We start from the raw sequence: 24,910 nt of genomic DNA, 5'->3' as shown, positions 1-24,910 counted from the left end.
CGGGGAATAATAATTACAATCCATTGCAGTTCTTAGCCTACCGGTTGGTGGCGGTCCTGCACTATTACGTTGTCCGCCGTAAACACCACAAGAAGAAGAGACGGTTTCGTGATGTCACACAGAGACACAGGGAGGGGCGGGGCTTCACCTCACTCACTCACTCACTCACTCACTCACTGGCTGTGGTCGCTGATGCTTGCGGACTGTTGTTGTTCTACAGCTCACAACTAAAGATGTCGTCAGACCAACACACAGAGCAGCGGTGCTAATCTCTTCATTATCTCGGGTTAGCTGTCCCGGTCCGGATTTATGTCCTTGTTGTAGAGGAGGACAGGGTAGTTAGGCGCTTAGCTCCGTTAGCATGTTCCAGCTTATTATTATTATTATTATTAATGTTAGCCTCTTTAGCTAGTTAGCTGTTAGCAACTGGTTCATTTAGCTGTGTAGATATAGCCGTTAGCCTGAGAGCTAACATTTGGGCTTTTTCGTTTGTATGTAGCTGACATGTTCGTGGCATGTGTTTTAACACACTGTCGGCTGGGTTGTTTCCGTCATGTGTTGCTGTATTCAGAGTAAGGAGCTTGCTGCTGTGGGGAAACGGTCTCTGAGCTAACAGCTAGTCGGAGCTAACGATGAGTCTTTGTTTGGAGACGGTTATGATGTGAGGGCAGTTAGCCTAGTTAGCTCGTACTTTTAGCCTAGTTAGGCGCTAGATCAGAGTAGACACAGACAGAACAGTTAGCAGATGTTAAGCTAACAGAGTTTATCAGCTGTTTCCGGGCATATTTCTGTTTTATTTGGTTTGAGGCTGACATGCAGCAGCCAGCGGCTCCAACTGTTCAGTGACCTTCATCATCGTCATCATCACTAGCGGGCTATTATGGCCCTCAGATCGGGCTGCAGGCTGAGCCGCTCAGCGCCGGTCGTTTACCTGCTCGTCCTGTCAGGTAAGACTTAAAAAATGTACCATTAATGGGAAAAAAAAAACACTATACTCATAAGTTTTATTATTTTAATTATATATATATATATCCCACATATATATATATATATAACATTTAATACATTTAAATCTTCTGAAATCAATTAATCATATAAGAGGAAATACAGATTTGTTTTTGACTGTATTTATAGATGTATTTATTAAGTGATATGTTAGTTCATGATCGTCATATTGATGGTGTCTGATAAGCTTTAGCTGAGTGAATCTGATGTTTTAAAGTATTGATTTGTTGTCAATAGTTTAGGTTTAGTCTGCGTTGTAGCACGAGGAAGGTTTTAACTGTTTGACTGCCTGAAGAATCACTCCGTTATCATCTGCAGCTTGTTGACAAGTTATTGATTATATATTAGTATTAAAACTGTTGATCATGTGAGGTTGTCCTGCCCTGATGTTTACATAGAGGACAAACGTCCATCATAGACTGTCTGATAGTCACTATAGTATGGTAGTATAGAAGTATACTATGTAGTAGTATGGTATAGTAGTATACTATATAGTAGTATAGTAGTTAGGGCTGAATCGATTACTTGAGTAACTCGATTAAAAAAATGCTCGAGGCAAAAACTGCCTTGAAGCTTCGTTAAATTCCTATCTTGCACATTATGCGGCTTCTCAGCAGGGTTCATTGTTCCACACGGACCGTTGTGGAGGAAGCCAGGGCTCCAGAGTGCGACCATGTTGGCCACACATGTGACCAAAAATCAGTGAAGATTGTTTTTTCGCACAGAAAGTTGCTGCGCCCGTAACTGTCATACCGGTCCTGTGTCACCGTCTCTGTCCGAGCCGGTGTGGTGAACCGGGCGGTCCGGTCGGGCGTAGTTTTAAGAACCGGGCGTTTGATCCGGTGTCCGGTTCGCCGCTGGCGGGTCGACATTGTGCAGTACAGCTAGAGCCAGGTCTGGAACGCTGCCTTTACTGTCGGAGCCTTTAAAAAGCACCAGAAACACAACCAAGGTGATATAATCAATGTTTACTTTGTCTGATTTTTGTCTTCCTTCATCCCTGTTTCTATCCTGCCCTTCCCAGGATGCATTGCTGCATCTCAGAGGAATGACAACATCTACGTATCAGGGATTTCTAAAGGTAAGGTCACAACCATAATGACATCACATTAGCTGGATGAGCTAAACTTCCGTAGTGTCCGTCTAACTCGCTGTCTCTCTCTTGTTGTGTCTCTGTCGTTGTCTGTCACTGGTTCTCTGTTTCTCTATTTGTCTCCTGTTCTGTGTCTCTCTCTCTCTGTCTTTCTGTTGCTGGTTCTCTCTCTCTCTCATTGTCTCTGTCTCCTGTCTCTCTCTCTGCCTGTCTCCCTGTCTGTCCAGCCTGTGGAGAGGTGGCAGAAGTCCTGCGGCTGTCCAGCGGCGTCATCACCAGCCCTGGTTGGCCGTTTCAGTATCCAGCAAGACTGAACTGCAGCTGGAACATCAGAGCCCGAGCTGGAGACACCATCACCCTCAGGTAGCCTTTTTCCATGGTAACAACACCAGGTAACAGAGTCCAGAACCAGTTGACAGAGAGGGAACAGGGTTTAGAACCAGTCCACAGAGAGGGAACAGGGTTTAGAACCAGTCCACAGAGAGGGAACGGACCTGAAGACGGTGTCATCAATAAGTTCTTCTCTGCTTGTAGTTTCCAGGACTTTGACCTCCAGAGTTCCCATCGTTGCTTCTCAGACTGGATGTCCATCAGCAGCTACAGGAGCCTGGATGGGCTGCGGGTTTGTGGTTCTTCTCTGCCGCCCCCCTACATCTCCTCCCAGGACCATGTCTGGATTCACTTCCACTCTGATGATAGTCTGACAGGGAAGGGGTTCAGACTGTCCTACATCACCGGTGAGGGTTTGTAGACGGGATCTGGATGCGGATCCCAGTCCTCCTTAGACCAGCAGCTCCTCCATAAGGCTGGTCTCAAAATCCTCGTAGCTGGTCCTTGAAGCCTGAAGTGGAAGAGGATCAGGATCACCTTTGGGATGTCTTGTGTTCTCTATTGTAGGTAAAGTAGAGGCGTCCAGCTGTGATGTGGACCAGTTCCACTGCTCCAACGGGAAGTGCATCCCAGACTGGTGGCGCTGCAACTCAATGGATGAGTGTGGAGATAATTCAGACGAGGAGCTGTGTGTGGAGTCTCCGTTCTCCTTCCAGCCCTGCAGTCTGAACCAGTTCCCCTGTCTGTCCCGCTACACCAGGATCTACACCTGCCTGCCCCACAGTCTGCGTTGTGACGGCAGCATCGACTGTCAGGTAACAAACGAGTTCACCTAACCAGTCCAGCACCAACCACTCCAGGACCTGGTCACTGCACCCCAGAGACCTGACTAAAAGATGGTGGTAAACCAGGACCTGGTCACTGCACCACAGAGACCTGACTAAAGGATGGTAGTAAACCAGGACCTGGTCACTGCACCCCAGAGACCTGACTAAAAGATGGTAGTAAACCAGGACCTGGTCACTGCACCCCAGAGACCTGACTACGTGATGGTAGTAAACCAGGACCGGGTCCTGACTACGTGATGGTAGTAAACCAGGTCCGAGTCCTGACTACGTCATGGTAGTAAACCAGGTCCGAGTCCTGACTACGTGATGGTAGTAAACCAGGACCGGGTCCTGACTACGTGATGGTAGTAAACCAGGACCGGGTCCTGACTACGTGATGGTAGTAAACCAGGACCGGGTCCTGACTACGTGATGGTAGTAAACCAGGTCCGAGTCCTGACTACGTGATGGTAGTAAACCAGGTCCGAGTCCTGACTACGTGATGGTAGTAAACCAGGTCCGAGTCCTGACTACGTGATGGTAGTAAACCAGGTCCGAGTCCTGACTACGTCATGGTAGTAAACCAGGTCCGAGTCCTGACTACGTCATGGTAGTAAACCAGGTCCGAGTCCTAACTACGTGATGGTAGTAAACCAGGTCCGAGTCCTGACTACGTCATGGTAGTAAACCAGGTCCGAGTCCTGACTACGTGATGGTAGTAAACCAGGACCGGGTCCTGACTACGTGTGTGTGTTCCCAGGACCTTGGTGATGAGATCGACTGTGACGTTCCCACTTGTGGAGAATGGTTGAGGAACTTCTACGGCTCCTTCAGCTCTCCGAACTACCCGGACTTCTACCCTCCAGGAAGTAACTGCACCTGGCTGATTGATACCGGGGACCACAGGAAGGTAATCTGTGACCTCATCCCCCACACACCAGAGGCTCCTCCCACTGAAGCAAAGCTGATGCCGTGATCTTCTTCCTTCCTGCAGGTCATCCTGAGGTTTACAGACTTTAAACTGGATGGGACTGGTTACGGCGACTATGTGAAGGTCTATGACGGCCTGGAGGAAAACCCTCGCCGTCTCCTCAGGGTGCTGACTGCCTTCGACTCTCGAGCACCGGTCGCCGTGGTTTCCTCGTCTGGTCAGCTCCGAGTTCACTTCTACGCGGACAAGATCAACGCTGCCAGGGGCTTCAACGTCACCTACCAGGTGCTTTTGGTGGTTCTTGATGGGTTCTCTTTAACCTGTTTCTGGGTTCTAAGGTGGATGGGTTCTCTTTAACCTGTTTCTGGGTTCTAAGGTGGATGGGTTCTGCCTGCCGTGGGAAGTTCCCTGTGGAGGGAACTGGGGGTGTTACACTGAGCAGCAGCGCTGCGACGGCTACTGGCATTGTCCCAACGGTCGCGACGAGCTCAATTGTTCTTCGTGTCAGGAGGACGAGTTCCCCTGTTCCAGGAACGGAGCCTGTTACCCTCGATCGGACCGCTGCAACTACCAGAACCGCTGCCCCAACGGTTCCGATGAGAAGAACTGCTTCTTCTGCCAGCCAGGAAACTTCCACTGCAAGGTACTGACAAGCATAGAGCCCATGACACATTCATTACATCAGAGACGTTTACGAACCCATAACTTTGATTAAAAACATAGAACCCATGACACATTCATTACATTTATTAAATTACGTTTATTAAAAATAGAACCCATGACACATTCATTACATTTATTAAATTATGTTTATTAAAAATAGAACCCATGACACATTCATTACATTTATTAAATTACGTTTATTAAAAATAGAACCCATGACACAACGGTTAATTCATTACATCAGAGATGTTTAATTAAAATCAATATAGAACCCATAATTTGGAGACGTTTCATTAAATTGAACTCAGAACTAGAGACGGGTTGGGTTAACTGTCCCATCTCTTAGTCCAGAGCTGGAACACAAATAGAACTACAACAAACTGGATCAGACTGGATCCAGAAGAGTCTGTAAGTCCTCCATTAATGGACTCTACAAGTCTGCTTGTAGAATCATTTCTTTGACTTCTGACCTCTTGCAGAATAACCGCTGTGTGTTTGAGTCGTGGGTGTGCGACGCGCAGGACGACTGTGGCGACGGCAGCGACGAGGAGAGTTGTCCCGTCATCGTTCCCACCAGAGTCATCACCGCCGCCGTCATCGGCAGCCTCATCTGTGGACTCCTATTGGTCATCGCCCTCGGCTGTACCTGCAAGCTCTACTCGCTGCGGATGTTCGAACGCAGGTGAGACTCATCAGTCGCTTTGATCCGAGCCGTGTGATTGGTCGTTGTGAGCCCTGTGATCCGAGCCGTGTGATTGGTCGTTGCAGGTCATTTGAGACCCAGCTTTCCAGAGTGGAAGCAGAGCTGCTGAGGAGGGAAGCTCCGCCCTCTTATGGTCAGCTGATCGCCCAGGGACTGATCCCACCTGTGGAGGATTTCCCAGCCTGCTCTGGGAGCCAGGTATGGATACTCGGATAGCTCACCTGTCAACCAACAGCCCGATCCAGTCTCTGTTGATGTGAATGTGATCCTCTTTTCTGTCCTCAGGCATCCGTCTTGGAAAACCTCCGTCTGGCTGTCCGCTCTCAGCTCGGCTTTACCTCCCTGAGACTCCCCTCCTCTGGTCGTCATAGCAACTTGTGGCGTCGTCTCTTCACCTTCTCGCGGTCGCGGCGGTCAGCTTCGTTGGCGCTGGTCTCCTCTGATCTGGAGGACGGCGGCGGCTCCAGAAACCCGGGTACAAACCTGCTGTCTCCGGACTCGGACGACACGGACACCGAGGGCGAGCGAGGGAGGGAACGAAGCGTAGGCGCGGTGGGGGGGTCCATCGCCCCCCTCCCCCACAAGACTCCGCCCTCCACCACTGTGGAGGCCATGGTATCCATGTCAACACCAGCAATCCCTGGGGTCCCGATGCCCCGAGGCCATAACAGGCACAGAGAGGCCCCGCCCCCCTCCAGCTCCATCCCCGTGGTAACCTCCAGTCCAGATCCTGAATGTCACAGTGATGCCTCAGAGCTCCAAACTCCTCCCACTTCCGCCCTGCAGCGACTGGCCCACAACCTGCAGTGCCTCGCCAGGAACTTGACCAGGACCAGCCAGAACCAGCAGGACCAGACCTGGACCAATCATAGTCCACTTCACCAGCTGGAGACAGGAAGCAGTGGCTCCGAGACTATGGAGCAGCGAGACAACGGAGAAGAAGAAGACGTGGAGCTCCTGATCCCCGACTCTGACTCCTCCTCCTCATTGGTTAGCGATGTCCGACAGCCACTGCTGGAGCCACACCTGTCCTCTACCAAATGCCACGCCCCCCACGATTACCGTGGAAACGCTTGTCGAGGGGGGCGGGACGGTCCCTGTGAACACTGTGGGATGGTCCACACGGCTCAGATCCCTGATGCCTGTCTGGAGGCCACGGGCAAGACGGAGAGCAGTGACGACGAGCTGCTGTTGCTGTGCTAACAGGTTAACTGATGCGCTAGTACCACAAATACTACCCTGATACTACCCTGATACCTTTTAAATACTACCCTGATACAACACCTAAAGTTAGCTAACATGCTCCTCTGCTAACAGGCTAACCTTCTGACTGACAGGCTAATACTGCTAAAAAGACGCTGAGCCAAAACCTCTGACATGCTAACAGATTTAACTGTACTTAAACTAGCCAACTGGCTAACAGATTTAACAGTACTAAAACTAGCCAACATGCTTACAGATTTAACTGTACTAAAATTAGCCAACATGCTAACAGATTAAACTGTACTAAAACTAGCCAACACGCTAACAAATGTAACTACTAAAACTAGCCAACATGCTAACAGATTTGACTGTAATAAAATGAGCCAACATGCTAACAGATTTAACTGCACTAAAAGTAGCCAACATGCTAACAGATTTAACTGTACTTAAACTAGCCCTTGTGCTAAGAGATTTGACGGTACTAAAACTAGCCAAGATGCTAACAGATTTGACGGTACTAAAACTAGCCCTTGTGCTAAGACATTTGACTGTACTAAAACTAGCCACCATGCTAACAGATTTGACTGTAGTTAAACTAGCCCTTGTGCTAAGAGATTTGACGGTACTAAAACTAGCCAAGATGCTAACAGATTTGAAGGTACTAAAACTAGCCCTTTTGCTAAGAGATTTGACTGTACTAAAACTAGCCAACATGCTAACAGATTTGACTGTACTAAAACTAGCCAACATGCTAACAGATTTGACTGTACTAAAGCTAGCCAACATGCTAACAGATTTGACTGTACTTACTAGCCAACTAGCTAATGGCACCTGCTGGACTACAGCAATTAATAATGATAACACTTTGACTGCACTACAATTACACCTGTTAGCAAATTAGCTGGTTTGAAGGTTAACACTTTGACTGCACTACAATTACACCTGTTAGCAAATTAGCTGGTTTGAAGGTTAGTTAATCAGAGACCAATGGGAGTGATGTCACTGATTCTTATGTTGGTGCGATGATGAAAACTCTTAACTTCCTGCTCATTAGTACAACTGTAAACTGGTTCTTTACCAATGAGAACATTCAGAGGATCTGGTCCAGGAACCTTGGATGAAATAGTCTCCCTTTGTGCTGTTAAACAGAACACTGAGATGACGAAAGATGATGAAGAAGGGTCATTTGACAAATGGACGTGGCATAAAATAATGGGCTAGATTTTGGTAGCCTACCTGGGGAGGAATGTAAAACCAACAAAATCCAGTTCTCAATACACCAGGATACACTGGAGTACAGCAGGGTACATTGGAGTACAGCAGGGTTCACTGGAGTACTGTACTCCAGATTCTACCAGAGAACACCAGGGAACACTAGTATACACCAGGAATACACCGGAGTATCACAGGGCACATTAGAGTATACCAGGTAATACCAGAGTACTCCAGGGTACATTAGAGTACACAAAGTACACCAGGATCTACCAGAGTACACTTTGTTGAGTGATGCTAATGCTAGCTTGTACCTCATTGTACCTCAACATTGTTCAGGTTCCTGTCTGGTTCCCTTCTGGTGACTTGTACCTCTTCCGGTTCTAGACTGCTCTATTTTCAAAGATGGATGAGTTCCAGAGCTGTGAATTGTTAACATCCTCAACTTTTCCAGATCCGCTGATCCTGTTGCTGAAATGGTTCTTGATCTCATGGTTCTACGAGAACATTCTGGATCTGTCTGCAAAGAGGACGTCAAAAGTCACAAATTATGTTTACACTTGATATTCAATATAAATGACACAGAGTTTCAAGCTTTGGAGAACCAGGTCCATCTGGTGGTCCAGAGCTGAACAGGACCAGGCCTTCAGAACTAGGCTTGAGGTTTTACAATCACACCAACAGAACCAGAAGGTTTCATGTCTGCTGATTTGTGAACTGAATTTTTATCTTATTTAGTGAGTCCCTCTTGTTCCTCCTGGTTCTTCCCGGTTCCTCCTCCCGAAGCAATTCAAACTGACCCGTCTGTATTTATGATCTCTGTTACAGATTTTGGTACTCAGATCTCAGCTGACCTTGTGTGAGTGTGACTGTCTATATTTATTATTATTATTATTATGACAATGGTTATTATTATTATTGTTAAAGGAATACTTCACCTGATGATGATTCTGTATCAGTTACTAATGGCGTGTTCCCTCGGGTTCTTGAAGAACACTGTTTTCCACTCAGGAGTCAACGGTGAACAGTCAGATCAGAGAAACGTAATGATGTGGTTCCTGCTTCAAACCTGTTGATACTCGGCTCTCATGGTTCCTTCGTGGTTCCTTCTGAATCATACGTCTGACTTTCTGTTGGTTAAGGTTCTCTAAAAGGAACAGAGCAACGTTACTTCTCAGTTAGTGATTCACAGGTAATGAGTTTAGTTGAAAGAGAATAAATGAATGTGTTGATGCTGTTTAACTCGATGAAGACGCGTGAGTTAATTGACTCTTCTGATAGAACTACAATTCCACAGGAACTCACTGATACTCTGATGATCATCTGAAGGATTTCTTTAATTTGTTGTTGTGTTGCCGTTTTTCTGACCTGCATGATTCAAGTTGTTTGGTGTTTAGTTTTACGTTGAGTCTGTAAAGTTCAAAACTGTTAAACTGCACTAAAGATTAAAGGTTCACATTTTCTCTGTCACCACTGTTTAACTTTTATTTGAATCAAAGTGAATCTGCTGCTCACACCAAACCCGACTCAACGTTCTCACACCAAATCAGAACATGAAGAACCTGACTCAACGTTCTCAGAACGTGAAGAACCCGACTCAACGTTCTCACACCAAATCAGAACGTGAAGAACCCGACTCAACGTTCTCACACCAAATCAGAACATGAAGAACCTGACTCAACGTTCTCACACCAAATCAGAACCTGAAGAACCAGACTCAACGTTCTCACACCAAATCAGAACGTGAAGAACCTGACTCAACGTTCTCACACCAAATCAGAACATGAAGAACCTGACTCAACGTTCTCACACCAAATCGGAACGTGAAGAACCTGACTCAACGTTCTCACGCAGAATCGGAAAGTGAAGAACCCGACTCATCATTCTCCCAGTGAAACAGATGTGAAGAACCCGACTCAACGCTCATGCTGAAACAGAACTTGAGGAAACCATTAGCCAACAAGCTAAAGTGACTAATAATAAAAACAACACCGCGTTGACTTAAATTTTCTTATTTAGTGTAAGCTGTTTGGTTTGTTAATAAAGTTTATTCAGGTTGCTAGGATACATTAATCCTGCCTTGTTGCTAGGATACAGCAAACAGCGCCGCTAGAGCTCTTTTTGAGTTTGAGACCTACTTTCAGTCGGTGTTTGGTCCGTTCTTCGGTCGGTGTTTGGTCCGTTCTTCGGTCGGTGTTCGGTCCGTGCTTCGGTCGGTGTTTGGTCCGTTCTTCGGTCGGTGTTTGGTCCGTTGCTCGGGCGGTGTTTGGTCCGTTCTTCGGTCGGTGTTTGGTCCGTTCTTCGGTCGGTGTTCGGTCCGTTCTTCGGTCGGTGTTTGGTCCGTTCTTCGGTCGGTGTTTGGTCCGTTGCTCGGGCGGTGTTTGGTCCGTTGCTCGGGCGGTGTTTGGTCCGTTCTTCGGTCGGTGTTTGGTCCGTTCTTCGGTCGGTGTTTGGTCCGTTGCTCGGGCGGTGTTTGGTCTGGTACTCAGCCGGGATTTAGTCGACCGCCGGATGGAAGTCGTCCATGTGTACACGAAGCTCCGCAGTGAGTTCGGCCGCCAGTGTCTCTTCTCTGACTGGCCCGCCGAGCTGTTGGTGGACGTTCCTCCAGACCCGAGTCTGGTTCCACAGTTCATCCAGAGAACCCGCCGAGACCAGGGTCTGCAATGCTGCAGGGACATGTCGGAGCACCAGGTGAGATCCACCTGTAATTATTGTTCAAATATAAATACTAATGTGTTCAAATAATGTAATCTGAACTAAGATGCATGAATTAACTAGTTCGACAGGAAGTATTATTTGTACATTATAAGTACTACTTGGACAGGAAGTAGTAGTATTTGTACATTATAAGTACTTGGACAGGAATGGTGTCTTGGTGTTTTGACCCCAGGGCCTGTAGACGTAGATAACTTAGGTTCTGGTCTGGGGGAGGACCCATCTGGGTCAGCCGTACGTTGCAGTCCGTGACGTCCTCAGAGATCATAGTCCAACCCCCAGTGTGATAATGTATTAATGCTGATTCAGGTTCTTGTGTTCTGGTCCTCAGGTGAACACAGAGCGCTTTGAGTCTGACAGCTGTGGGATAAACCATGTGGAGGGGGGGTGGCCCAAAGACGTCAACCCTCAGGAGATGGAACAGACCATCCGCTTCAGGAAGAAGGTGGAGAAAGATGAGAGCTACATCAACAGCATCCTGCAGCTGGGCAGCGTAAGATCCACAATCCACATCGACCCACTTCACCTAAACTCGGTCCACATCGACCCACTTCACCTAAACTCGGTCCACATCGACCCACTTCACCTAAACTCAGTCTGCATTGACCCACTTCCCCTAAAATCAGTCCGCATTGACCCACTTCACCTAAACTCAGTCCACATGGACCTGTTGACGTGGAGCAGGAGGTGGTTCTCTCCAGACCACGGTTCAGGGCTCTCACCCCGTCTCCATCAGTGATTCGGCCGACGATGGTCTCGGGGCTGTGTTGGCATACAGTCTTGGGTAAACAGGGAGAAAAGCAGGGGACTGAGTACACACCCCTGTGAGGAGATGGCGTTACTGATGGCGTACCACTGCCTGTGGTCTGTTTTCTGGAAGTCCAGGATCCTGCTGAACAGGGAGGGACTGATGTGCAGGTCTCTGAGCTTCTTGGCGAGTTTGTCTAGTATGATGCAGTTAAAAGAGCTGTAGTCCATGAACAGCATCCATGTATGTGCTCCTCCAGGTGAGAGAGGGCGGTGTGCAGTGTGAATGCTATTGCATCGTCTGAGGACCTGTTTGGCCTGTAGACAAACTGCATGGGTTTGTGATTGTCCTGTGATAGGCTGATGTCCAGGCTGGTCAGCTGACACAAAGCCCTATGTGATGTCATCATTTGTGTGGTCCAGGTGATGGAGCATTGCATCAGACAGAACAATGCCATGGACATCTACCAGGAGTATTTTGAGGATGAGGAGGAGGTGGAGGAGCATCAGGAGCCACCGTCTGCCAAGACCATTAACATCTTCAGGTACAGCTGACAACCAAATACCTATAACAAGATTAGGATTATTTACTAAAAGTCCCAGATGTGTGTGAGCTAAACTCTGTTTCTTAGAAGATGTTATCAAGGGAAATTCTAAATACCGGGAACTTTTGTCAAGGAAATGGTGAAAGTAGTAGAATGATTTGGTATCAGCAGCTTCAGTCCTGTCATTTCACTGACCATAAATCAGCCAGTCGAATCTCCATGTAGACCCCCTTTCTGCTGGATACCCTGGTTTCAATGCTCCTGGATGAAAAAGTGCTGCTTCTGGTGTCTGCAGAGATCCGAACCTGGTGAAGCGTACCGTGACTGGTCTTTCTTGGCATCCTGATGGCGGCCGGAAGCTGGCGGCTGCCTACTCCTGTCTTGAGTTCCAGAAAACCTCCAGAGACATGAGCCTGGACTCTTACATATGGGACATCGGTGGGTAGGACAGATGGGCAGATGGATTCACAGAGTCCACAGTCCCATTCACAGATGATCCATGATTTGTTTCAGAGAACCCAAAGAGACCAGATATGACTCTGAAGCCAGCGTCTCAACTCGTCTGCCTGGAGTACAACCCCAAAGACTGCCACACCCTAGTGGGGGGCAGCTACAACGGACAGATCAGTGGGTGGACGGATGGGGGGATGGGGGGATGGGAGGGAAGGTGGATGGATGATGGATGGATGGGGGGATGGGAGGGAGGGTGGATGGATGATGGATGGATGGGGGGATGGGAGGGAGGTGGGATGGATGATGGATGGATGGGGGGATGGGAGGGAGGGTGGATGATGGATGGATGGGGGGATGGGAGGGAGGTGGGATGGATGATGGATGGATGGGGGGATGGGAGGGAGGGTGGATGGATGATGGATGGATGGGAGGGAAGGTGGATGGATGATGGATGGATGGGGGGATTGGAGGGAGGTGGGATGGATGATGGATGGATGGGGGGATGGGAGGGAGGGTGGATGGATGATGGATGGATGGGGGGATGGGAGGGAGGGTGGATGGATGATGGATGGATGGGAGGGAAGGTGGATGGATGATGGATGGATGGGGGGATTGGAGGGAGGTGGGATGGATGATGGATGGATGGGGGGATGGGAGGGAAGGTGGATGGATGATGGATGGATGGGGGGATGGGAGGGAGGGTGGATGGATGATGGATGGATGGGGGGATGGGAGGGAGGGTGGATGGATGGGAGGGAAGGTGGATGGATGATGGATGGATGGGAGGGAGGTTGGATGGATGATGGATGGATGGGGGGATGGGAGGGAAGATGGATGGATGATGGATGGATGGGGGGATGGGAGGGAGGTTGGATGGATGATGGATGGATGGGGGGATGGGAGGGAGGGGGGATGGATGATGGATGGATGGGGGGATGGGAGGGTGGATGGATGGGAGGGAAGATGGATGGATGATGGATGGATGGGGGGATGGGAGGGAGGGGGGATGGATGATGGATGGATGGGGGGATGGGAGGGAGGGTGGATGGATGATGGATGGATGGGGGATGGGAGGGAGGGGGGATGGATGATGGATGGATGGGGGATGGGAGGGAGGGGGGATGGATGATGGATGGATGGATGATGGGTGGATGGGGGGATGGGAGGGAGGGTGGATGGATGATGGATGGATGGATGGATGATGGGTGGATGGATGATGGATGGATGGGGGGATGGGAGGGTGGATGGATGATGGATGGATGGATGATGGATGGATGGATGATGGGTGGATGGATGATGGATGGATGGGGGGATGGGAGGGAGGTGGGATGGATGATGGATGGATGGGGGGATGGGAGGGAGGGTGGATGGATGATGGATGGATGGGGGGATGGGAGGGAGGGTGGATGGATGGGAGGGAAGGTGGATGGATGATGGATGGATGGGAGGGAGGTTGGATGGATGATGGATGGATGGGGGGATGGGAGGGAGGGTGGATGGATGGGAGGGAAGATGGATGGATGATGGATGGATGGGGGGATGGGAGGGAGGTTGGATGGATGGATGGGGGGATGGGAGGGAGGGGGGATGGATGATGGGGGGATGGGAGGGAGGGTGGATGGATGGGAGGGAAGATGGATGGATGATGGATGGATGGGGGGATGGGAGGGAGGGGGGATGGATGATGGATGGATGGGGGGATGGGAGGGAGGGTGGATGGATGATGGATGGATGGGGGATGGGAGGGAGGGGGGATGGATGATGGATGGATGGGGGATGGGAGGGAGGGTGGATGGATGATGGATGGATGGGGGGATGGGAGGGAGGGTGGATGGATGATGGATGGATGATGGGTGGATGGATGATGGATGGATGGGGGGATGGGAGGGAGGGTGGATGGATGATGGATGGATGATGGATGGATGGATGATGGGTGGATGGATGATGGATGGATGGGGGGATGGGAGGGAGGGTGGATGGATGATGGATGGATGGATGGATGATGGATGGATGGATGGATGATGGATGGATGGATGATGGGTGGATGGATGGATGATGGATGGATGATGGATGGATGGATGATGGGTGGATGGATGATGGATGGATGGGGGGATGGGAGGGAGGGTGGATGGATGATGGATGGATGGATGGATGATGGGTGGATGGATGATGGGTGGATGGATGATGGATGGATGGATGGATGATGGATGGATGGATGGATGATGGGTGGATGGATGATGGGTGGATGGATGATGGATGGATGGATGATGGGTGGATGGATGATGGATGGATGGGGGGATGGGAGGGAGGGTGGATGGATGATGGATGGATGGATGATGGATGGATGGATGATGGGTGGATGGATGATGGATGGATGGATGATGGGTGGATGGATGATGGGTGGATGGATGATGGGTGGATGGATGGATGGATGATGGGTGGATGGATGGGTGAGTGGATGGATGATGGGTGGATGGATGATGGGTGAATGGATGATGGGTGGATGGATGATGGATGGATGGGGGGATGGGAGGGAGGGTGGATGGATGATGGATGGATGGATGATGGATGGATCGATGATGGGTGGATGGATGATGGGTGGATGGATGATGGATGGATGGGGGGATGGGAGGGAGGGTGGATGGATGATGGATGGATGGATGGATGATGGATGGATGGATGATGGGTGGATGGATGATGGGTGGATGGATGGGTGAGTGGATGATATAGGAATATCTACAGCGTAGAAGTCAAACATGTAAGACACACACTGTGAGGGGTTTATTTACCTGTGGGTGTGTTTGTTTTAGTGTACTGGGACACTCGGAGAGGCAGCCAGCCAGTAGAAACTTCCTCTGTGGACCACAGTCACAGAGACCCAGTCTACAAGATTATCTGGATGCAGTCCAAGACCGGAACAGATGCCTTCTCCGCCTCCACTGATGGACAGGTAGGCTGAGGAAGGACTGGTTTACTAACAACGGACAGGTAGACCGGCGGCGGACAGCTAGACTGAGGATGGACTGGTAGACTTATGAGGGGTAGACTGATGACGAACTGATAGACTGACGACCGACAGTGAGACTGATGATGGGTAGGCTGATGATGTGTTGATTGATGCGTGAATTAAAGTCTCCCCCCCCCCCTCAGGTTTTGTGGTGGGATGTCCGCAGGTTGAGCGAGCCCACAGAGCGTCTGATTCTGGACCCAAGTAGGGAGGGGCACCTGGACCGAGCTTTAGGAGCCATCTCGCTAGAGTTTGAGTCCACCATGGTGAGGTTTACTACCTGTTAATGTGTTTCCAGCATGGGACTCATGTTCTAAGGCCCCTGTACACTGGGGTTCTGATATGTTCTGGTCTAAAGTTGACCCTTGTAGGTCATATGTGGTGGAGTCTCTGGTCAGCATTCCAAATGGTGGTCGATGAGACACGACCACCGATGGAAGCCGATGACATTCAACATCAGAGAAACATCACCATGAACTCTGACTATGTATCATTGATGTAAACACAGAGTCCACCTCCTCTCGTCCCACCAGAGTCTGGTGCTCTTTCAGTGCTGAACACAGCAAGCAGCTGGCATGGCACAAGGGAGCCAGGTCTCTGCAGTATGGCTTTCCGATCTCTCATTGCTGGGTCGGTCCGAGTCTAATTTCATCCTTTCCACTTTCCTGTGAATGGACAAGCTGGGCCAGCCTAGGTCTAATCCCGGCTCTCCCGCCTCTTCTGGTCCGTGGTGGTGTTTGGTCCGGCTGGGTGGTCAGGTGGATGCTGTGGATGGTGATCATTTCAAGTCCGCTGCACTTCATCCAATCCCCGTACTTCCTTCTCCGATGTTGAGTGATCTCTGTCACTCCATAACAGTCCAGCAGCTTATTCCCAACTTGGATCCACTCAGACCTCCTTCCTTAGAGCTCAGCTCCTCTCCAGGGCTGGTGGCATCAACAGGGTCTGACGCCTCGTATTTAGCTATGTCAGTCAAAACTTACGCACCTTCAACATGGCAGATTCAGAGCTCTGCAGAGCTCCAGAGCTAGATGTGTGTATGTTAAAGATGTTGAATGAACTCAGACGTGAGGGACCCTGGAAGAAGACAACTTCTTAGATATAAGCAGGAGCTTGGAGATGGGCCTGGACTAATTAGCAGATGTAAGGACTGATCTGCAGATGAATGGAGCACAGGTGAGGATTAATACAGAAGCAACATCATCTAGGTTTCCAAAAATCACAAGATCAGAAATGGAGCCAGAGAGCAGAACCACAAGGAACAGGGGGGAAATACTGGTGGTGATGAGTCTGGTGAGAAGCAGGTGTTTTCAGACGAGCGTCCATCAGGAGAAGGTGTGGCCACGCCCACAGACAGAGACAGCAGGGAAGAACAGACTGACAGCTGCCATGGCGATCCATGACAGACACCATACATTAAGATCTCCTTGAATGGGCGTGACATGATGTCCCTGGGGAAGGAGGTGAGATTTATTTGTGAGACCACCTGGGAGGACGACGACTGGTTCAACTGTTGGAGGATTTGAATCTGAGGGATCAGACTCACTGCTGTCGCCACCTCGAATCGCCTGTTGATCTGCTGCTCCACAGGACTCTGAGATACTTGAACTCCCTCCCAACCTGGAGGGTGTGAAATCCACCACAGAGAACCGCAGCTTCAGACTTGGTCCTGATTCTCAGCCAATGGAGTTGAGATCTACCAGTTCATCTAGGTTCAGACCCTGGACCTATTATAGACACAGTGGACTTAAACCACTACTAAACATGTCCCTCCAACCCCCTGGCTCATAAAACTACTAAATATGGTCCCTCAAACCACGTTCTCTCTGTCTCTGAGTGTGTCTCTGTCCTCCCTGTCCCTGTAGCCCACTAAGTTCATGGTGGGGACTGAACAAGGCATGGTCGTGTCCTGTAACAGGAAGGCGAAGACTCCGGCAGAGAAGATTGTCTGTACATATGACGGTCACCACGGACCCGTCTACGCCCTGCAGAGGAACCCTTTTTTCCCCAAAAACGTCCTCACCGTGGGGGACTGGACAGCCCGCATCTGGTCTGAGGACATCAAGGAGTCCTCCATCATGTGGACCAAGTAAGAAACAACATAAATAACCAGGAGAAACTGTCCAACAACTTCTGTTGTCCTTTCTTCTTTTGTCATCTGTTTCAACCCGTTCTGTCCAATATCCTCCCGTCTCGTCTCATGTCCTCCCATAATGACATCCATATTTAATCTCATTTCATTTCCTCCTGTCCTTTACATTCATCTATAATATCTTCTCATGTCCTCCTGTCCTTAATATATATATATATATATATATATATATATATATAATATGTCCCCATGTAATGTCTCATCTAGTCTTGTTTGTCCTGACCCTTTTGGACATCCAACCAAACTTGACTTCCTCTCAGATATCAGACATCTTTTCTGACGGACGCCTGCTGGAGTCCCGTGAGACCTTCCGTCTTCTTCACCGTGAAGATGGACGGCACGTTGGACGTCTGGGACATCTTGTTCAAACAGAATCACCCCACTCTGAGTCTCAAGGTTAGTCCAATGTCCCCAGAGGTCTTTATCAACCAGGCTTGATCAGTCTGGACAGGAAGGGGGCGGAGTTTGCAGCATCTAACCAATCAGAGGCATGGACACGTCTCCTGTCAGGGAGAGACATATTTCATATCTGTTTTTAATTGTTTAACTCTAGAAGAAACACCAACAAATATTATCTGAAGCAGAAAGAAACATGATCTTTTTCAGAATGAATGTGAACTTTTGGATTTTATACTTGAGTGAAACAATCCACCAGTATAATCAAATTCTACTAATGTTATGATATTAATAATGTTATTCTTCAAACGTTGTCGTTATGAGCTCGACTGAAAGTGAACGTCTGTTTACCTCATTTAATCAATTTTCAATAACACATTGATTTAATATAATAACACACTAATTATTAAATATAATAACACATTGATTTAATACAATAACACACTAATTGTTATAATTCATATAACACATGATGTAATATAATTACACACTAATTAAAAATAATAACACACTAACTATTATTATTAATATAATAACACATTGATTTAATATTAAAGCACACTAATTTGATATAATCATATTAGAAGTCTACCAATAGTTTTTATGAATAATGATTACTGATGACGTAGTTCTCGTGGTGGTCTCGTGGGCTCAGGTGTGTGATGAGGTCCTGTCCAGCCTCCGTCTCCAGGACAACGGGCGCTTGGTGGTGTGTGGCTCTCAGCAGGGCAGAGCCACGCTGCTGGAGGTCTCGGGTGGACTGTCGACCCTCCAGAAGAATGACAAGAGTTTGCTGGCTGCTGTGAGTTCAGCTTCCTGATCACTCATCAATAGCGGATCGATAGCTGATTGATCCTAGCCCTGTTGTCATGGAAACAGATGTTTGAGCGTGAGACGAAGCGAGAGAAGATCCTGGAGGCCCGGCAGAGAGAGATCCGCCTGAAGGAGAGGAGCCGGTCTGAGCAGAGCCCAGAGCATGATGGTGGACCAGAGGACTCAGACCAGAGTCCTAATCAGCTGTTGGCCAGAGCCGAGGAGGACTTCTATGTCATCACAGAGACGGAGCTGAAGAGGAGGAGGGACAGGGAGGTCCAGACAAACCAGGTCAGAACAGAACCGGGGTTGAGTCCTAGATGATGATAATAATGATACACACACACACATATATACAGTGTTTTACTGTGAATCAAATGTTTCTCTGTTTCTGTTTCAGGAATAAAGATGTCGAGATGTCGGTGAATAAAAGCTGAAAGTTCAGTAAAAAAACAAATAGAAGTTTGTGTTTGTTCAGAGAAAGATACATGAAGAAGAAAAGATCATTATAGAAACAGACTCACATGCTTAGTCATGACATAACATTAAAGCAAAGTGAGAAAGATTCCTCTGGTCATCATCTGTTACTCACCCATTAACAGGAGGTCAGTTATATTATGATGCATTCAGGCTCGATTCAGTAACAATATTTTTATTTATCATGATGTGTTCAAATGTAATGTTGTAAAATTAAGTTTATTTTCACATAAATATAAAATAGATATTTCAGAATGAGAAAAAGAGACTAAACATCACATCATTGAAGGAGAAAGAAACACTATAGTGTGGTTTATTATTATAATTGTCATCATTATTATTATTATTATTATTTTATATATATATATATACTATGTTGCCCTCGTCACAGATTTCATTGAAAACACCTTTGCAACTTCATCAGCTGTGTTTTGTAATCTCAATTACTGCAATAAAACATATTTATGAAACCTCTGATGACAATTTGACAAGCAGTCTTCATTAGCATAGAAATACGACACTTGGCCCGAGTAATGATACTACCATTTGAATCAATATAAAAAGTTGCAATTAGAAACAGACAGATTTAAATTAAATGAAAAATGACAATATATATGTCAGATTTTAATGCAGGATAATTAAAATGATGCAAGATACTTAGAAAGACCATGGACATGCTGTAAAACACATTAATTCCTCACAGGATTGACGGTGGGAATACAGGTGAATCTGCTGTTAGCCTGGTCTGGAGCAGGCTAGCTGCAGAGAATAAATCACCATAGTAACTTGGCCAGGTTAAGTTTGACCTGCTTTCATGCAAGCGCCTTGAGGCTAAATTCAGCCAGGATAACCAACATATCCCGGCTTAATCCCTTATCTTGGCTTAGGAGTTAGGAGCGATTTTTTTTACTATTCGACTGCAACCAATGTTTCTATTCTTTGATATGTCGCTACTCGTCTCCAGCTGCTTATCAGGGAGCTAGCTAAGCAGCAACAGACACCGGAAACCGGAAGTGGGACAATACGCTAGCAGCAGTACTTCACAGCAACCACAATAAAAACACATTGTTATTTTCTTTTCTTTGATCACAACGTTTTTGTATAACCGATAACGGAGTACTATACTATATATAATATTACTTTATGAAATTGTGCTTTTATTGTGAAGGACTGCGGAAGTCCTCGTGTTGTTGTTCTCCGAGCAGGAAGACTCCGTCAGCTTCGTTGGCTAGTAGCTGTTAGCATCGCCCCGGTCGTGTCCCGGTCCCCCGGCTCGGTGTGAACATGTCCCGGGTCCAGAAGCTCCGGGTCTTCGTGGGTCAGCGTCTGGACGCGGCGCTCGAGGACATCCTGGGAATGTTCGAGAAAACCGTCGCAAAGTACGAAGAAGAAGCGGCGCTTTGTCGCGAGGTGATCTCCCGCCAGCACGCGCTGCTGTGCGCGCTCCACAAGCCGCTCATGGAGCTCCCGTCCGCAGGTGAGTCCACGCCAATCTGACGACGCAGTCTGACGTCACTGTACGGAGCACCTGGTGTTCGAGAGTGTCCCTGGTTCTGATCTGGTTTTGTTTACTTGTTTTAGATGCTTTCACACAGCAGCTGCTGCTGAGGACTGAGGAGGTCCCCTCCGAACACCAGGACCAGGTCCAGGAGGGACAGATGATTCAGGATCTCAACGAGGCCGACATCATCCAGTTCACATACAACCCCAGGATTGCAGCAAGGCCTGATGAGGACTTGGACCTGCTATCTGCCAGGACCGCCTGGGTAAAATCCGGAGGGTGTCCAGACCAGGAGGTCCACATGGTCTCATCTGAGACCGAAGACAGCGAGGACTACAGTAAAGACTCGACCGACACCAGGTTTGCTTCGAACCAGCAGAAACAAAAGAGACCGGGAGGACCGATCAGCTGCAGGGTCTGCAGCCGGACCTTCAAGGCCCACAGGTTCCTCGTCCGCCATGTTAAGGCTCACCTGCAGGAGGTCCAGCCGGTCTGCGGTCTGTGTGGGGAACGGTTTGATGCCGCAGATGGTCTTAAGCTCCACATCCACACTCACCAGACCAATCAGATGAGGAAGAGTGAGCTGGAGAACCAGACCAGGACCATGACCAGGACAAGAGCGAGGTGGTCTCAGCAGCCAGAGTGCAGCGAGAGAGGACCCAGCTGTGAGGACTGTGGCAAGAACTTCATCCAGCTCTGGAAGAAGAGGAGACATCGCTGCCAGCCGTGTGTGGACGAGGAAGAAGAGCTGAGGAAGAAGAGCCGAAGAAGAAGAGTTGAAGAAGAAGAGCTGAGGAAGAGGAGTTGAAGAAGAAGAGCCGAGGAAGAGGAGCCGAAGAAGAAGAGCTGAGGAAGAGGAGCCGAAGAAGAAGAGTTGAATAAGAAGAGCTGAGGAAGAAGAAGAGCTGAGGAAGAAATCCAAAGAATAGCTGAGGAAGAAGAAGAGCCGAAGAAGAAGAGCTGAGGAAGAGGAGTTGAGGAAGAAGAAGAGCTGAGGAAGAAATCCAAAGAAGAGCTGAGGGAGCCGAAAAAGAAAAGCAGAGGAAGAAGAGTTGAAGAAGAAGAGCTGAAGGACACTTGTTTCCACCTACAAGCCTGGTTTAATCATCAACCAGTTATTTGAAGTGAACTTATTGAAGCCGATTTCACTAAAACAAGATACATTATTTGACGGGTCTGTCTCGTCTGGGATGATACGAGTCTAGAAGACGTTTTTTTTTCTAGACTCGGTCTGTCTGGTCTGGGATGATACAAGTCTAGAAGACGGTTTTTTCTGGACTCGGTCTGTCTGGTCTGGGATGATACGAGTCTAGAAGACGTTTTTTTCTAGACTCAGTCTGTCTGGTCTGGGATGATACGAGTCTAGAAGACGTTTTTTTCTAGACTCGGTCTGTCTGGTCTGGGATGATACGAGTCTAAGACGGGTTTTTTTCTAGACTCGGTCTGTCTGGTCTGGGATGATACAAGTCTAGAAGACGTTTTTTTTCTAGACTCAGTCTGTCTGGTCTGGGATGATACGAGTCTAAGACGTTTTTTTTTTAAATAAAAACACTTTGAGATAATTTATGCCGAGTTGTATTTCTCCCATTTCAAGCCCCCAGAGCCTCTCACACACCATCTACCAGTATATCAGTCCCTGAGGGGTCAGACCTAGACCTTAATTATTACAAAAATAATACAGTCCTGATAATTGTTAATAATAATAACAAAATAAAACAGTCCTGATTATTATTAATAATGATAACAAAAATAATAAAGATCAATAATTATGAATAATAACAAAAATAATACAGTCCTGATAATTAATAATAATAACAAAATAAAACAGTCCTGATTATTATTAATAATGATAACAAAAATAATAAAGATCAATAATTATGAATAATAACAAAAAATAATACAGTCCTGATTATTGTTAACAATAATAACAAAAGTAATACAGTCCTGATAATTATTAATAATAATAAAATTAAACAGTCCTGATCATTATTAATAATTATTACAAAAATAATACAGATCAATAATTATGAATGATGACAAAAATAATACAGTCCCAATAATTATTAATAATAACAAAAATAAAACAGTCCCAATAATTATTATTAACAATAATAATTATACAGTCCCGATAATTATGAACATTATTAATAGGAGGAGATGAGGGACACATATGAGTTGTGGTGAAATAGTATAAAATGAGGTGTTCATTCTCCTCGACCTCGGGGGGAAATGAGGTGAAGGAACAGTGGGACTCCTCCTGGGGAGGACCACCGGGCTTTATTATGATGCTGATGATCCACACCGGAGACTGACCCAGGAAACTACACTGATGGACTACAAAAACCACATCATCCACTTCTCCCCATGTTGTTGGTTCCATTCAGGTCCAGCAGCTGGTTGACTCCGTCGTCGGTGGGTAAATGTGTGTATGAATGTGTGAATGAATGTGTGAATGAATGTGTGAATGAATGGGTGAATGAATGTGTGAATGAATGGGTGGGTGAATGTGTGAATGAATGTGTGAATGAATGTGTGAATGAATGGGTGGGTGAATGTGTGAATGAATGGGTGAATGTCAGTCATTACTGTAAAGCGCTTTGGATAAAAGCACGATATAAATGAGGACCATTTACATTTAATTTGTGGTTTTAGGTTTGTTTCTGTCTTATTATTATTATATTATTATTAAATTATTATCACTGTCCATACACATTTAACAACACAATTCCAATCACTATATATATACCGAACCAGCTGCTGGACCAGAACCAGCTGCTGGACCTGAACCAGCTGCTGGATCTGAAGCCAGTCAGTGAACCAGCTGTTTTCCTTTCCCCGTGACGTTTTCCCCAGAGGTCAAGGAATAGGAGTTAGGATTAGGAGTTAGGACTAGGAGTTAGGACTAGGAGTTAGGAATAGGTGTTAGGACTAGGAGTTAGGAATAGGTGTTAGGACTAGGAGTTAGGACTAGGAGTTAGGATTTGGAGTTAGGACTAGGAGTTAGTAATAGGAGTTAGGATTAGGAGTTAGGACTAGGAGTTAGGAATAGGAGTTAGGACTAGGAGTTAGGAATAGGAGTTAGGACTAGGAGTTAGGACTAGGAGTTAGGAATAGGTGTTAGGACTAGGAGTTAGGACTAGGAGTTAGGAATAGGTGTTAGGACTAGGTGTTAGGACTAGGAGTTAGGACTAGGAGTTAGGAATAGGTGTTAGGACTAGGAGTTAGGAATAGGTGTTAGGACTAGGAGTTAGGAATAGGTGTTAGGACTAGGAGTTAGGACTAGGAGTTAGGACTAGGAGTTAGGAATAGGTGTTAGGACTAGGAGTTAGGAATAGGTGTTAGGACTAGGAGTTAGGACTAGGAGTTAGGATTAGGAGTTAGGACTAGGAGTTAGGAATAGGTGTTAGGACTAGGAGTTAGGACTAGGAGTTAGGACTAGGAGTTAGGAATAGGTGTTAGGACTAGGAGTTAGGACTAGGAGTTAGGAATAGGAGTTAGGAATAGGTGTTAGGAATAGGAGTTAGGACTAGGAGTTAGGAATAGGAGTTAGGAATAGGAGATAGGAATAGGAGTTAGGAATAGCAGATAGGAATAGGAGTTAGGAATAGGAGATAGGAATAGGAGTTAGGAATAGGAGTTTGGAATAGGAGATAGGAATAGGAGTTAGGAATAGGAGATAGGAATAGGAGTTAGGAATAGGATTTAGGAATAGGAGTTAGGAATAGGAATAGGAGTTAGGACTAGGAGTTAGGAATAGGAGTTAGGGCCGATTTTTTTTTACTATTCGACCGCAGCCAAAGATCTCGCTTCCACTGGGCGCGTTTGGGATCGCATGCATTTGCGCCGATGCATGCACGAGACTTGAGAGGATCCGCCGGAACTCATCATAAACACGCCAAGTTCTCACCACGTCAAGTCGGACACAGGTGCACTTCACGGACTTTTTTTTTACATTTTTTTTTTATTTAAACTTTATTAATAATTGTATACATAACAAAAACTATCGCTCCAGGGGAAACTTCACGGACTTTGCACAAAGAATATGGCCTGCCCAGTGGCGCTGGCTTTCTTCGTCGCTGACGAACTCGAGCCGAAGCATTTGAAGTCCCGTTGTTGACGGAGGCTGAGGAATTT

General features: G+C 47.3%; 3 protein-coding genes across 6 annotated transcripts; all 3 read left to right on the top strand.

Moving 5' to 3' along the window:
- The first annotated feature begins 170 nt into the window (after positions 1 to 170).
- lrp12 (low density lipoprotein receptor-related protein 12) lies at positions 171 to 9,437 on the top strand. Of its 2 annotated transcripts, none has more exons than XR_014598620.1 (12): positions 171 to 947; positions 2,030 to 2,086; positions 2,326 to 2,461; positions 2,633 to 2,835; positions 2,996 to 3,243; positions 4,016 to 4,165; positions 4,250 to 4,471; positions 4,563 to 4,829; positions 5,329 to 5,531; positions 5,618 to 5,750; positions 5,838 to 7,667; positions 7,724 to 9,437. XR_014598620.1 is itself a non-coding variant. In XM_084031794.1 (12 exons), exons 1-11 carry the CDS (start codon positions 881 to 883, stop codon positions 6,753 to 6,755), a joined length of 2,604 nt encoding a protein of 867 aa, XP_083887920.1. In that variant the 5' UTR covers positions 171 to 880; the 3' UTR covers positions 6,756 to 6,758; positions 8,422 to 9,437. The 2 variants fall into 2 exon arrangements, 1 of the variants encoding a protein (XP_083887920.1); XM_084031794.1 differs by having other exon boundaries at positions 5,838 to 6,758; positions 8,422 to 9,437.
- A 512-nt stretch (positions 9,438 to 9,949) lies between these two features.
- Positions 9,950 to 19,600, top strand: dnai2b (dynein, axonemal, intermediate chain 2b). 2 transcript variants are annotated; one of them, XM_084031795.1, is made up of 12 exons: positions 9,951 to 10,661; positions 11,017 to 11,178; positions 11,856 to 11,977; positions 12,273 to 12,415; positions 12,491 to 12,604; positions 15,241 to 15,380; positions 15,581 to 15,703; positions 17,303 to 17,526; positions 17,850 to 17,985; positions 18,641 to 18,787; positions 18,865 to 19,089; positions 19,199 to 19,600. In XM_084031795.1, the coding sequence occupies exons 1-12, from the start codon at positions 10,479 to 10,481 to the stop codon at positions 19,202 to 19,204; spliced, it is 1,725 nt and encodes a 574-aa protein (XP_083887921.1). In that variant the 5' UTR covers positions 9,951 to 10,478; the 3' UTR covers positions 19,205 to 19,600. The 2 variants fall into 2 exon arrangements, with proteins under 2 accessions (XP_083887922.1, XP_083887921.1); XM_084031796.1 differs by lacking the exon at positions 15,581 to 15,703 and having other exon boundaries at positions 9,950 to 10,661.
- Positions 19,601 to 20,314: 714 nt separating this feature from the next.
- On the top strand, positions 20,315 to 22,340 carry LOC311027670 (uncharacterized protein). Of its 2 annotated transcripts, XR_014598621.1 has the most exons (3): positions 20,315 to 20,752; positions 20,857 to 21,649; positions 21,797 to 22,340. XR_014598621.1 is itself a non-coding variant. In XM_084031797.1 (2 exons), exons 1-2 carry the CDS (start codon positions 20,560 to 20,562, stop codon positions 21,582 to 21,584), a joined length of 921 nt encoding a protein of 306 aa, XP_083887923.1. In that variant the 5' UTR covers positions 20,315 to 20,559; the 3' UTR covers positions 21,585 to 22,340. The 2 variants fall into 2 exon arrangements, 1 of the variants encoding a protein (XP_083887923.1); XM_084031797.1 differs by having other exon boundaries at positions 20,857 to 22,340.
- The last annotated feature ends 2,570 nt before the right edge of the window (positions 22,341 to 24,910 follow it).

This window comes from Eutrigla gurnardus (genome assembly GCF_963514095.1).
Source record: "Eutrigla gurnardus genome assembly, chromosome: 17".
NCBI classification, from domain to species: domain Eukaryota; kingdom Metazoa; phylum Chordata; class Actinopteri; order Perciformes; family Triglidae; genus Eutrigla; species Eutrigla gurnardus.
The sequence above is the reverse complement of the archived record's forward strand: the minus strand, read 5'-3'. Positions and strand labels throughout refer to the sequence as shown.